The sequence below is a fragment of the Cervus canadensis genome, chromosome 8 (genome assembly GCF_019320065.1).
Source record: "Cervus canadensis isolate Bull #8, Minnesota chromosome 8, ASM1932006v1, whole genome shotgun sequence".
In the NCBI taxonomy this organism is placed as follows: domain Eukaryota; kingdom Metazoa; phylum Chordata; class Mammalia; order Artiodactyla; family Cervidae; genus Cervus; species Cervus canadensis.
The window spans coordinates 60,959,689-60,974,710 of NC_057393.1; the positions used below are offsets into that span (position 1 = coordinate 60,959,689).

The 15,022-nt window shown below is 41.2% G+C and overlaps 1 protein-coding gene across 9 annotated transcripts in view; it reads left to right on the top strand.

The window, feature by feature from the left end:
• The window catches only part of KCNMA1 (potassium calcium-activated channel subfamily M alpha 1), a 748,747-nt gene that overhangs the window by 627,343 nt on the left and 106,382 nt on the right, over positions 1 to 15,022 (top strand). For 2 of the 9 annotated variants that reach the window (XM_043476436.1, XM_043476439.1), the window contains one exon: positions 12,685 to 12,771. The exons of the other annotated variants lie outside the window; for them this stretch is intronic. In XM_043476436.1, coding sequence (XP_043332371.1) covers positions 12,685 to 12,771 — 87 coding nt within the window. The remainder of the gene's footprint in view (positions 1 to 12,684; positions 12,772 to 15,022) is intronic. 9 annotated transcript variants of the gene reach the window in all.

A 15,022-nucleotide genomic window follows, 5' to 3' on the forward strand; every position in this document is an offset into this window, starting at 1 on the left:
TATTACACACAGCAGCCAAGGCGCACAGTAGGAATTCAACACAGATTTGCTGTATAACATGTACACTGTGTTGGGATTATGTTTCCACAGTTTATTAGGCACGTATCTCACGAGACAAGAGGATCTTGAGCTTAGAGGTCTTGCTTCTTGTTTCCTTGTGCCATCTTGACCAAAACATTTGTTTCTCAGCAGCTGCTTCCTTTGACTGCTAGAGCACTCTTGAAGAGCTGGATCCAGAATTGACCACTGTTTCTTCTTTCTTCCACTGCTTCTCTGGCAGGCACAGTGTTTGGAGTCCGTGGTAGATTTGGGGATGCTCATATGTTCCCTTCTATATGTTGGGTCTTTGAGCCTGGGTGGTTGAGGTGCAAGTTGGGAATGCATGGCAAACCCATTGTTTTACTCTGCCCGGAGTAACCTCACAAAGCCCTTCAGGTCCGCAGTATGTTTCTACTCAAACAAGCTCCTTTCATTGAACTCTGATCCCCCATTAATGAATGTGTCCCAACTGGTTTGAAGGCAGGACTTGTACCTTTAATCACTCAGACCCCAGTCAGCCGCAGGGACCTTCTGTTGCTGTGCTAATACATTGGATGACCCACTCAAGTCTCGACAGCCCTAGATTGCAGAGTCCCACACACCCTCCACATCTGCCTGAAATTGCTCCTGGCAACCCTGTCTCTCCCCATGAGTGGGAACCAGCTGAAATGGGAGAGAAGATGCTCTCTGCTCATGCTCGAGACCCTCCTCCTCAAGTCCCCTGTGATAGGTAACTGGAGATGCCATAGGCTTACAGGAGGCACTCTGACATTTGATTCTCTTTACACATGTGTCTTACCCAACTTAGGTGGAAGAATGGGATGAGGAGGGATTCCACAGTTCCCATCGGAAATAACAAAATTGGGTGTGTGTGTTAAGGGATGCCCCTTTGGTTACTGCACCAGCTTCTTTTTCACTGTAGTTGTTAGAGATTAAATCTCAATAACTTTTTGAAATTAGAGCAGGCTTCCCATCAGCTGAATGGGCAGTGGCAGTCATCCACTTCCCATTATAATCCAAGAACAGCCCTACCTTCTTCTAAAGCTATGGAATGTTATCAGCATGGTCGTTTGGCTTGAGATCAAATCAAGGCAACATAGGAACTGTCATTTTTCATTTTATGGGGCCCTTTGATCCCATTTGGGGTTTTTTTGTTTCAAGTGAAAAATTCGATTCCTATTGGATACATCTATCCTGTAGAGTGCTTTTTTATTTTTTTCTGTTAGAGATCAAATCAGAGTTGTAAGTAGTGTGGTCATTAGTTATCACCACCAGATTTCGCAGCCTACACTTTATTTCTGTTCTTATAAAATCACCAGCCTTCTCTGTTGCATACCGATCACTTTCAGTGAAGCCGCAATATGCCTTTCCTGGGTGCTTGGGTGTTAATTTATTTCACAGTTTCCTTTGCTGATATAATCAGAGTCACCTATCACATTCCTGTTTCTTCCTTTTATTGTGTTGCTTTGCTATCGCGTTTGTATGATCTTTTTCTGCAAAAAATGACAGGTACTGTTTCTCACTCTATCAGTGACTTATATGTTCTGTGACTCCTATAGTGCCATTTTAAAAATATAACCTTTTATAGATGCAATCTTAGTTGTTTATAACTCAGGTTTTGTTATATGAGAAAATTCCCTAAGTGACACATTGGTTTAAGTCCAGTTTTTAAAGATGGGAAAAATATTCTCTGCAAAAACATTTTCCTCTAAATTGTAAATGAAGGGAAGGCTCTCCATTAGTAAGATTATGATGCATTTTTCCTTGTTTCTTAGTACATTGAAATGTATGAACATTATTTTTATATAAGTGACCAAGTTGTGGTGTTTAATAACATGTTGTTAGAGGAAAAAGAGCTATCCGTTTTGATTTATTTGGATATTTACTGGGTGACTTACAGTGCTTTACGTATTAGAATTGGTTTGTCAACAATTAACATTCTAGGTTTTTATATAACCCGTACTTCAGGTAATAGAGGATTATTAAACGGCAACCAGTGTGTTAGAAATCTGCCGACTGGTAATAAAATTCTTATGTATAACAGCAGCTGAAAAATACTGCTGTATATTTATGCATAGATTGCAAGATAGATGATGGCCCCCACACTGCAGAGGGCCTCGAAATGCTGGTCTACCAGCAGGTGGCGCTGCTCTTCTATAAATGAAACCTTCCTGGCTTACTCTAGGTCCTACCCTCACCCCTCCACTCCCTGCTTTTTCTTTTACAGATTCTCTCTCCTTTATTTCTCTGCAATGAATGTGTAAAGCTATGTTCATTTGTTTTTTTGTTGAGGAGATAGCCCTCAAATAAGGTGACACCTTTAAATTGCAAAGATTTCCTTAAATCCAACTTGCTTGATTTAAGGCTCATTTGGAACAAGTCCTAGGTAAATAACTGTTGCTATTGTTAAAAGGTAACTACACAATACCATATTCTCACCCCTAAGACTGGATTACCTCCACCATCTGATCATTGTTATGCAGCAAGTCTCATTCTTAACTAATGTTTATTTATACAAATTAATTCCCTAGGCTTCATTCCATACCAGGATAATGAGGGTCATTTTTATAAAGGGGGCTTTTGTTCTGGATTAATGTGCTATATAAAAATTATTTTAACGTACTGCTCTTTCATCGAGAATACTTTGGAATCCAAGTTAACCAAAGAAGGTTGCTTTTCTCCTTGGGCGAGGACTAAATTTCTGACAAACAGGCTCAGAGGGTTTTTTGTTTTTGTTTTCTGGTAAGATTGTCCACACGGAGGCTGATCAGCTTGTCAACAAGGGGGGCGGGGAACAAATGTACAGGCAAAACTTACTTTTATTTTGTTTTTTGTTTTTTAATCCACCCACAGGTAATTTTTCAATCTTTTAAGTTTGTTTAAAGATATAACTACATCTTTTTACTATTTTTTTTTCTTTAATCTACAGCATTGCTTTTTTACAGGGTGTTTGCTATAAACATGGCTTATTTAGGAGACAATGGATTTATTGAGATTATGTAAGGGGGGGATTAAAATACATTCCAGGATGACTCATATATTGGGTTTATTTTCTTCATTGTCAAATGCTATCTATCAGGCTATGGAGAAATTTCAATGCAAATATTTTACTCTTTTTGTAATTTAAAAATTTGAAACCATTAATTTTGGGAATCCTATAGGAATTTTTCTCTTTTGAGTTTTTTTAAAAAACTTTTTCTAGGCATACTGATCTAAGGGGGTGTAGGTTAAGGATCCAGATGATATCATGTACATTCTTATTTTATCCACTTATATGCTTTTGGCAGAGAAAATCCTGAAGTGTTATTGGTTAGGTGAAACCATGAAGTATAGGATTGGGGACAACATTTCCTTCTCAGTGAATCCACTTGGAAACACTGGCTTTGTTGAAAATGTTTTTCAGAGTATTGATTGCAATCAGTTTTGTAGCTTCAAGTTCTGTTTATATGGACTGGGATCATGTATAGTTGAAGACAGAAAGTAACCACCCAGGGTCAAGGGTAGATTTACCTGGCTGGGCTTTGAGGAAGCAGCCTGTGGGTTTCACAGGACCCCTTTCCCAGGCATTAAATAATTTTATTTTCCTGTGAAGTATTTTACTCTCTAGAATAAAATCAAGGCCTCCAATAGACCTGGACCATTGCCAGGGGCCTCTTCCTTATCAATTTCATGCATATACATGTACATCTTATCTTGAACCTTTATAACTTCTAAGTGGCCAGAAAGAAAGTAGACTGAATTATGGGGGTTTCTGATAGACTTTTCCAAGATGCAAACCTCATACTGTCCTCTCTGGATCTGAGTATTGAAATCGAAGGAAAAATAACTACCAGAGGATTCAGATTATTACCAAATATTATCCAAATTCCGCCATTTGGGTTTCAAAGCCTGTACACTATCTGTGTTCCTATGCCCCCCAAATGTGCCTTTAAATAAACCTTCCCACTCCAGCCAAACTGCTTTTCCTTTGGTCCCTAGGCTTAGTGACCCCCCACTTCCTTGCCTTTGCTCCAGCTCACCTCCCCACCCAGCATGCCCTTCCCACCCCTGCTTTATTCAGCATCACAGCTTGAGTGCCCCCAGTGTGCCAGGCCCTGTGTTTGGTTCTGGGGTTACGCAGGTGAATGAGACTGACTTTTCTCTCCATCCAACTCTTGTTTCCAGTCTTATTTTCCGTGACCTCCCAGATCTTTTCACCCTTACTCTCTAGGGGGTATCATTTAGCCCTCCCCAATGCTATCATGCAACCTTGTTATTTCATACAACTTGTGAATTTTACCCAAATATAGGTAACTTTAATGCAGTTGGCTTGTTACTCCAGCTAGACTTGTGGATCTATTTTACTGTACATCTTGAAAAAGATTTTGGAAAAAAAGAAAAAGAAATGCCTAACCTCTCATCCCTCAGGATTTGTGTTGAATTGCTCTGGTATTCTGTAGAGTTCTCCAGTTCCTTCTATTGAAAGGAGGAGTTGGGAACCATTTCCCTTGGACCAGAAATCCTGCTTTTCCTAGTTTTTAGTGCTTTGAGTTGAGTCTGGTAGGAAGTTGTAGATAATTATTTGTGGTTGGAGGGTTATGATGCCTTCAATCCATGGCTGGCTCCTGTGATATCTGGAAAGTAACAGAAGAGAAGGTTAAGCCCAGAACCGTTACAAACCAGAGCTAAAAAACTCCTATGCTTAATTAACACCAGTCCTCCAGAAGGGGAAGGGTCTTGCCAAGGCTACACAGTGGGTCTAAGCTTGGACCTAGACCTGGGCTCCTTACCACTTGGTTGTGCTTTTTCCCTCTGCAATGACACCTCCCTGGTCACTAGGAGTTATTTCTCAGAAACTTTACTAGGGGCACAGCCGTGTAAGAGATTCAGAGATTTGTAGACTGCATTAAGAAACTTACATGTCTAGTTGGGGAGAATGAATGGAAAATGGGAAACAAATTATAATGCAAAAAAAAAGAGAGAGCTATCAAAGGGGTGTGCGATGAGAGGTGCCAAGGGACCTTTAAAGCAGTGGAGGATTCCGCCTTATTACAGTCATCTGGGAAGGCTTCCTTGAAGAAGCAGGCTAACCTGTTTCTTGAAGGGTGGTTAGAGTAGGGAGGTGAAAGGAAGGAACGGAGGAGGAGTAGCCACCCCTCTACCTCATCATCCCCCTGTCCCTCCTGTCATCTCCCAGGTACATGCCCCGATCCCATGACCTCCCACGAGAAATCCAAGGAAAAGCCCCTCACAATCGGGCAACATGAATTTCCTGTAATTTAGAGGGAACAGTGGGGTTTCTCCATGTTTCCATCTGACTTTCATTTGTTGTTGCTCTGAATGGTTCCAGCCTTCTTCAATTGAGGCCCATTTAAACATTTTCTGGCTTTTCTTGTTTTTATGACACTTGGCATAGCCTAATTATTTTGACCCCAGCAGTTCATTGGGGCCATATGAAATATGGGACAAAGGTGACTGTCGACAGGACGTAGAGAATGGGGGTGGAGTGGTGAATCTCACCCCATTCTAGTGGCTGGATACCAGCTCAGTTGCGTGGGGCAGAGGAGAGTTTGTGAACCCATTTGAGTAGAACAAAATCAAAAGAAAGCAGATTGGCCTTGTGATGGTAGAGAGCTCTAATTACTTTGACTTCTCAAAGCCAAGATAATAATGATGGGTAACATTTATCAAGAGCCTGCCAGGAACTCTTCTTAGCACTTTTCAAGCTATTCCCTTTTCTTCACTTTTTTCAATCTATCCTCACCACCACCCTGTGAGGAAAGATTATTCCCAGCTTATAGGTGAGAAAAATGAATGTAGGTAATTTACCAGATACTCAAGTTCAGACTGAACAGACTGGTTTCAAGTCCTGTGTGCTTACCCGTTACCCTCATTGCAGCTCAGTAGTAGTTGATGTGTGTAGAGGGATTGTCCATCCCAATGCTCCTTGTCTCAGGAATAGCACGCTTGAGTGTCATTGGAATCAGAGCCAGAGATGCTGATATGGGGTACCTGCCATGTGACTGGGGGTCCAGTAGGCAGCATGGGGGTATTTGAGGAGCTGATGAGCTCATGTCCTGTGAGACAGTTACCTTTCTAGGATGGGAGCCCAGTCTTCTGCAAGGTTTTTAAACAGTTAAAATCCATATTTTTATGGATAATCTTTCAAGATTGTCCTGCATATAAAATCTGATGGAGCAGCCAGATGGTGCTATGCAGAGCACAACAAGACAGTATTTGTCCTCAGCCTATGGTGACTGGTTATCTCACTTAAGCCCACAGCATCTCCAGATCTTGGTGTTCTCATCTGTCCAGCATGGATCTTGTGACATTGGGGGTGTCGAGGAACTTGTGTAAGATGAGACCTCTAATGCTCTAATGAAGATCAGAGTCAGGACTTGAACAGGTCACCTTACTCCACAAACCCATGTCTTCATGCTATTCTCACTAACAGACTTCTGACAGCAAATGATGTGGAGGAGAAGTCCACAGACCTGGGTGCTCCTGGGTTGGTGTTATTAGTATAACCTTGAGCCCAAGGAGGGTCAGGCCTGCTCATGCCTAAACCCAGTCCAGCCCTGCGCCTGCGTTATACTTGCTCTGTGTTGACCAGCAATGTCCTACCGTGCACTACCATTTTCAAATGTTGCAGGGGCTATGTCTGAAGATAAATTATAGTAGAATATGGATGATGATTTTATAGTTTGAGGACATCTTTAGAAGGTGACTATGCCCTTAGAAAATATACTAAATGCTGTGTTTAGTGTAAAGTCACAATCCAGACTGGTTCTTACCTCCCAAGGTTAAAAGCATACAGTATTTCTTAAGTGTTCTGGCAGGGCATTCTTCATCAGGCCATACAGTGCGCCTGGGTTGCACTAAAAACCCATGCATTTTACCTTTATCTGAGTTTCAGAGAGAGTATCAGTGCAGTCATGTGGAATATTGTCAGAATGCTAGGGGGCTCTTGACAAAACTGGCTCAGTGGCAGATATGGTGTTTATGGATGAACCAGTAATAATAATGATATTAATAATAATAATGGTCCTTATCTGTATAGCGTCTTATGGTTTAGAAAATAATTTAACATACACACAATTAGATCCTAGGCTGATCTTCAAATAGAATCACTGGGGCAAGCATGAATTCAGAAGACATAAATACGAAAGTGAAAATGGAAATGAAAATCTGATTGACATCTTCTGCCAGTCTTGTTTACTGGAAGCAGTTTAGAGGGAGGAAAAACAAAAAGAGAAGGACGGTAACAACTGAGTCAACACATGTAAGCAAATAAAAACTTCTACCTCAAAGTGGAAATGTAAATACACATTGTGTTCACCAGGAGAATTTGATGTGAGGTGTGAAATGAAGTCCGGGAGAGACCTGACCCTTTGTTTCTCTTCTGTTTCTCACCCTGGGCTGGTGGCATATCTCAGATTCCGGAGGCAGCATGATCTTTCCTCCACTCCTTTGGGTGTCTGACAATCTGTAAATCCACAAGGAAGCCTTTCTTGCAAGGATTTTCCTGAACAGTCTTATACAGACAGCATGAAGTGATCAAAAGAATGAGTCATATTTTATATTTGCCTTGTCCAGTTCTGAACAAGGGAGCATGTATACACACATGCAGGACAAATTAAGATAACTTCTCTGTAACCACAGGCAGAGTCCAGTACCTAGAACACTCTTGAGAAATGGTCAGGCAGGGCTGGGGCCAGAGTGGGAAGAATGAGACACTTGCTTTAGGCACCAAATTTGAGGAGTCACCAAAAACCTGTCATCAAGATAAACAATGTATGCTCAGTCACTTCAGTCATGTCTGACCCTTTGTGACCCTATGGGCTTGTAGCCTGCCAAGTTCCTCAGTCCATGTGATTCTCCAGGCAAGAATCCTGGAATGGGTCGCCATGCCCTTCTCCAGGGGATCTTCCTGACCCGGGGATTGAACCCACATCTTCTTCCTGCAGGTGATTCTTTACCGACTGAGCCACCAGGGAAGCCCCAAGATAAATGATAAGTTCATGCAGTATTATAAAACATCAAAATGCAAAAAAAAAAAAATGCATGATGAATAAAATGTTAGAATTTCAAATAAAGGCAGGACAAATAGTGATTTTAGTGTTGGCATTTAAGTACTGAATTTCATAAGTCAGTAGGGGTTAGAATAACAAACACAACACAACTGGCCGCTCTGCCGTCTATGTGAGCACTTGAATTGTTCCAGGAACAATGTTCAGCACCTTCCAGGCATTTTCTCTTGATACATTTCAGAGAGACCGGTTTGTCCAACAGTAAATCCAAATCTGTTTGATAATAAACCATATTAGAGAGTTCCTTCACAGACTCCATAAATTCCATTACGGTCCATTTTGTCTTTGTTAAACATTTGAGTTGAAAATTACAATCCCTTTATTCACAACGATCATTTCAGACACACAGCTCAAGAAGAACCACATTAACTTTAAAAAATATACTAGCACGCTTGAACCTGTTAAGCATCATAGCTTCGTAGACTCCAACTGATGATTTTTATTAAGTATACTGCAGGAGGGGAAAATAATCAAGAATAATTATAAATTCATATATACGTCTCTTATGGGCATACAGTGACTTGAATGGGATGAATGCAGAATTTATCTGTTTCCCCAAGAAAATCACAGAGATGTTCTGATTAAGCCCATACTCTAGTCGATGTGAAATTCTAGCCAAACGTATGGGGCACATTTTCTCTTCTGAAAGTACTTTTGATAAGAAATGCATTACAAACTCATCAGTTCGGCTTCCTGTTAACAAAAAGACAGCGGCCGTCTGGATCATTCTGGGTTCACAGTGAAACTGCCACACCGTGTATCTTCGAAGCAAAGCTGTGCCAGTTTGACAAGGGGCAGATGAATCCGGGAGTTATTGTGCAGGGGTTTAAATCTGTGCGGCAGCTGACGGTTGAAATAATCATCTATACATCGCTCTGAGCTAGCTGGGGAAAGGTTGACGCTGTATATTTTCAACATATCTAGTCTAATGGTTAATCTGTTGTCTTGGATGGACTCTTGCCGGGTGGACTTGGAGCACACACTGACAGCTCCAAGGAATTGCTCATGGTGGATGTGGTTGGCCTTGATTCTCAAAGTGCATGGTGGAGGGATCTAACTTAGCTTGCATGAGGAAATGAGAAACTCACCTGACTGGTCTCCCCCAAGGCAAGGGGGCCTGCTGGACAAATGGCAGATTTGGTGGGAAGGACATTCGAGGCTCTGAACTATTAATACCTCCATCGCTCCCGACTTACCTCCTGACTTGACTTCCCTCCCAACTTCTCCACATCTGAGCACTGGAAGTGAGTTCCATGTGTGTTGCTTTCATTGTCTGGCTATCTTGACAGATTGGAAAGAGAATTGTTCTTTTTGAAAACTGGAAAGCTAGGAAAATGTGAGAAGATAGGAGCAGGAATCTGCAAACCTTTGCTATCAAGGGTAAATATGTTACACTTTGCGGGCAACACAGTCTCAATTGCAGTTATTTACCTCTGTGTCGTAGAGTGCATACAGCCAGAGATGCTAGGTAAATAAATGACTGTGGCCATGTAATGATAAAACTTTATTTAGAGCTACTGAAATTTCCATTTCATATCATTTTAATGTGTTATGAAATATTATTCGCCTTAGATTTCCCCTCAACCACTTAAAAATGTAAAAATTATTTTTAGCTTATAAGCTCTACACAAATATGTTCCACAGTATAGTTTGCTGATCCCAGAACTTGAGAAATATAAAAAGAAAGACAGCAGCTGTTGGTGCCAGGAACTTGGCAGATTTCATCCTTATTCTGAAGCTTGTCCCCACAAAACATGTACTACATATGTCAGGATTGCAGAAAGGAGAGAGACACACTTTTTGACCTCAAAACTTTTACCATCATATTGGTGTTGGGAGTAGCAAGCAGGGAGAGAAGGAGAGGAAAGTTGAGAAGAGGCTGTTTTGGTTGAACTCCTATACATTTTCTTTCTGTTTGATTCAAAGTAGAAGTTTTCTTCTTCTACTGCCTTCCCAACTCCAAACTCCATAGTGAAAATTCAAAGAAGTTCTTGCAGTTCTCATTTCCATTGTGTATTTGCTTTTAAAGTTTCCTTGTTTTTTCTGTCTTTCTCTCTAAGAAGCTTATACATTGTAATCTTTTCTTGAGACTCTTCTTTGCCCTTGAGGTGATAGAGACAGTTATTCTAAGAAAAAAGAAAAGAAAAGAACCAAAGGCAACTGGATTGCCAAGAGAAATTTCCTGCTGAATACTGAGCAGGCAAGAGCACTGGGCAAGTTGTAATGACAGGTCAAGTTTTTAGTAAAGATATTTGAGCTGAGATTCTAGATACAGGAGACTGGAGAATGCTGGACTCTAACCAGGATGCATATAGAACAGCAGGCTGTGGTTTGAGATGGGGTGTGTCGGTATAGAAGGTACATCTACTCCGCCAAATTTGATTCTTGAGGATCTGTTAGGCCACAGTATTTCTGAAGAGAACATTACAAACCAGGTCATGTGAATTCTGTTAATATATTTATATAGTATTTCTTCTCTCTCCCATGCAGGAGCTGAATTCTTTCATTACTCTGTGTTGATGGCCTCAAACTTACACAATTCAGGTTTCCTAGGCAGTGAATAGAGCCAGAAATACACCCTGTGATTAACTTCTACATAACCCATTGTTCCTTAAAGTCTCCCTCCCCATTCTCCTATTAGCTCCACAAAAGCCAGAAATGAAAAAGCTCCAACAAGCCTCCCTTTCCTGCCCCCTCAGCCTCCCGTGGGGTGCTGATCCCCATGCCTGGACTCAGGCAGCTTCGGGACTCTTTCCACCCTCATTTTGCATGGTAACAGGTCATTGTTGTTTCCAGCCTCCATCCTGTAGCTTTTCCAAGTAAATGTATTTACTGTTTCTCAGCTAGAAGTTGTAAAATGATCCTGCCTGATGCTGTACATGGTAAAGTGATTATTCAGTTGTAGAGGGTTATGTATATTGTGTTGGTGATATTATTAGTGTTCACATTGCTTTGGGTATGGAGCATCCTTCATCTTTTAATGATCTCTGTGTTAATTATTCACCATGATGTTTCAAAACAAATCAGCTTTTGGGGGGATTGATTTTATCAATAATGCTGCAAAATCTTCCCCAAACTTCTTGGTGAAATACGGCGCAGTGGTAAAGAAGCCGCCTGCCAAGCAAGAGATGTGGGTTTGATCCCTGGGTTGGGAAGATCCCCTGGAAAAGGAAATGGCAATCCACTCCAGTATTGTCTGGGAAATCTCATGGACAGAGGAGCTGGTGGGCAGTCCACTGGGTCACGAAGAGTCAGCTACTACTGAGCACACACACATATACACACATACACTAGGTTGTCAGACCAGAAACTCTTACTTTAAGGATATCACCGACTTTAATTTCCCCGTGTTCTTGAGCTGTCTACTGATCTTGTAGGCATAGAACTTGGCTCAGACGCCGGTCTTACTTTATTGTAGCTGCTCAGCCTCGTTGATGGGCACATCGCGTTCCCACCACAAGATTCATCCTGAAACAATCGTTAAGTGCTCCTTTAGAGTAGTTACATGACCAAACTCACAGGATGGGTTATTTATCTGGCATTCATTGTTCTTGTTCTTACTTTGCCTTCATTGCTTGTGGGAACATTCATACCCTCTCACCGGTCTGGTTTGAGTGATAGACAGCAAGGGTTCTGGTGGTCTATAATTGTAAGACAGGAAACGTCCCTTTGTAAAACAGGTGCCATTGTGTGCTGCAAGCCAGGGATTTCTCTTTCCTGGCTACACTGTAAGACCTTGGAGTTTGCTAGCCCAGATTTCCTAGTGAAAGTCTGAGGCAGTCATCCTGTAGAGAGGTTGAATCAGCCTGGAAGTTTTGTCTATCATGAATCAGTTTGTTGAAAAGTGACTGTATTACTACATCTTACATGATTTTTCTTGGGAGGAAAGGAAGTTTGATAAACCCAGGAAACAGGAAGCACACTTGTCCAATCTCTAGTCCCACAATTTCGTAAGTTTCCATTTTTAGTAAAACAACATTCATGTCCTGAAAGGCTGAAAACACACACCCGATTCCCACTGATACCACTCACCATACAAGGAGATGCGACACATCACCCTTTCTTAGGAGTAGGAGACCCCTGGCATTTAATGCAAGTTAAGCAGCGATACCACAACCAAGGGAGCTCACCAAGCCAGTGGTTTGAGTTGAAAATGATAGTTTCATATTGAGGGTTGATGACTTGGACTCTAATGATTATTCAGTAGGATGCATTTTAGCAGGTTTTAGAAGATAATGAGTTTGGTCTTTCTGCAAAACTGAATTTTCTCTGTCTGTGTATATATCATGGGGGGAGAAAGGAACTCTGTATATTTGGGGAAATGATGACACAAGCAAGATTGTCTGCTGACACATTATCCCATCTGACATCGATGACAATAATGTAGCGAAAAGAATTTCAAGAAGTTATTGGGGGGAAAAGAGAAAAACCCTGCAATTTAGCTGTGAGGGAAGAAACTTCCATTTTAATTTAAAACTATAATTTTGTTCAATGGGAAAACTGGTTTGGAGCTTTTCTAATGAAAAATTTCACAAAGGATTAATTTCAGTTTTCTTTTCTTGTTATTGTTTGACAGTCAAGGTTGGAGCTAGATCACGCTATCCCAAAGACCCATTTGAGTTCAAGAACACAGCTCACAATTCTCAGCTTGTGGCCGAGCCAGGTGAAGGAGCTCTGGAATCCATCCCAGATTTTAATAACTGCACCCCTTAATGTTCTACCTTAACATGCTGAGCTCAGGGGGAGAAGGAAGATGTACTACTGTGGATTTCAGCATGCATCTAGCTTGTTGGGCAGCAAAAGACCAAAGAGAAAATCCATACAAAATGATAAATAATCATTTAAACTACCCTCCCCCCAAACTAGCAGCTTGCACAGGACTCCAGTCGGAAGCCCTGTTAGTTCTATGCCTCTGCGTTCAAACCACTTTGCATGCCTCTTACTCTGAGTGATTCCAGTGTGAATATGACATTACTAATGATCTGCTAAGTGTGTGCAGATGTGGGTTTCGCCAGATGTGGTGATTAATAACGTAATGGAGATAGCCAGTTGACTCATGTTTATGGGTTGTTTGCCTTTTATTACATTTCCGAGTTTATTTGCTTTGAACTATTTTTTAACTGCAGCCAACAAACTCACCTTTAAGTCTCAGAGGGCATCATCCCTCTAAACCCTGTTGAGGAAACAGGGACAAAGGAATGTGCCCCAGGCTGGAGCTGAGAGCTGGGTCCACCACAGGTCAGCTCTGGACTACATAGGCAAGCTGAAATTGTTGCCCCATTTTACTCAAAGTGCCCGTGAAGAGGCATTGATGAACCTTGACAGTGTTTGCAAGTTGGCTAGGCCAATAAAGAAAGGGATTTCTCTTTTTAAAAAAAATGCAGTAAAGTATATGATCATCTTGAAAGGAGCCCGGAGTTCTGGCCAGTGTTTCTGGAAGACGTTGCCTTGCTGTTGCTTAAAAAAGAGTGCCGATGAAAAGTTGAGTAAAATGTTGTTACAGATGTTCGGCTCTGCATTAAGGCTGTTGGAATTACCACCACATCTTAAATCAATTCCCAGAACATTGTCTGGAGGTTATGTCATTGAAATAATGAATCCTCTTTAGTCAAGTATAAGCAAACATGTTAAAACATCATTGTAACTTTAAATTAAACTCCAGCGCAAACCAAGGGATCTGAAGGCTCATTAGATTTGCCTGACATTTTTCTAGCACTGAGCCTTCCCAAACTGTAAAACTGTTAGATTCAGTACCTATTAGACAAGCGAGCACTGGGAAGTTACAACAGCACATTAAATGTTATACTTAGGGATGTGCAAAAACAAGCCCTTGAATTTTATGAGTACTCAGAGACTGGATGGAGTTCAGCTCCTATAAAAATTCCACATTGGATTCCTGAACTTGTTTGTGTTTTAAAGAAGCTGGTAAGTCAGGTTCCTTTAAAAGATCTTATCTTCCTACTGCTTCCACAGCAGGAGGACCTTAGTGGAAATGCCGGAGACAGAGGTGTATTATAATTAGCCAGAAACCAGGCTAACTGTGAACCTGGACATGTGTGTTGGCATGAGGTAGTAGCTCATTCGTTTAATACTTGTCTTTCACCGAAGTAAGTCTCCCTTTTTAATTCAATTTTTATTCATCTCATGTAGTCACAGAAGCCATGAAATGAAAATTATATTTTATAGCTTAACTAAAAGTTTTCCTCAATCTGCTTTCCTTAAATATGCAGAAATTGATGGAATCCATATAAAAGGATAATAATTAAATATGGTTTATATCCTACTTAGGAGGCAGAAGTGATCACGGCTCCTCTAGTGGGATCTAAGCCACGTGTAATGGTCTCCATTACACAGCGTTCGTATATTTAAGCTGGAGACATTTCCCTGCCCCCCTCTCCCCCCCACCCTGCCCCATCTCTTCAGGGAACAGATCTGCATTTCCAGTACACGAGGAAACCTTTGAACATGCATTTCATTTAAGAGAACAAATCCCAGTTTAAATGCAGTATGATTATGATGGATGAGCTTTCTGAGTTGTGATGAAAATAAATCGTTTCCTTGCATAGAAGGAGGCCTGACTTTAGCACCAGAATAAGGTGTTTCCCTGGAGCTGGTGAACAGGTATTAACTTGCAAGTCTTCCATCTGAAGATCACTGCAGATAAACAGACAGCGAACAGGTGCCAGGTTAATGGGCACTTAACAGGAGAGGGTTATGTGTCATTAGCCCAGTGCAAATGAGGAAAGTAAAGTTAAGCAAAAGAATTAAGCAGAAATGCCAGAGACTGTGACTTCCTACAGACACAGGCTTATTGTATAATTGGACAAAACCGTGGTAACATCTGGTGGGCTTGAATAAAGCTAGCCTAGGGTAGGTAAAAAACCTTTTTGGACATTTCATCCTAACCATAAGAA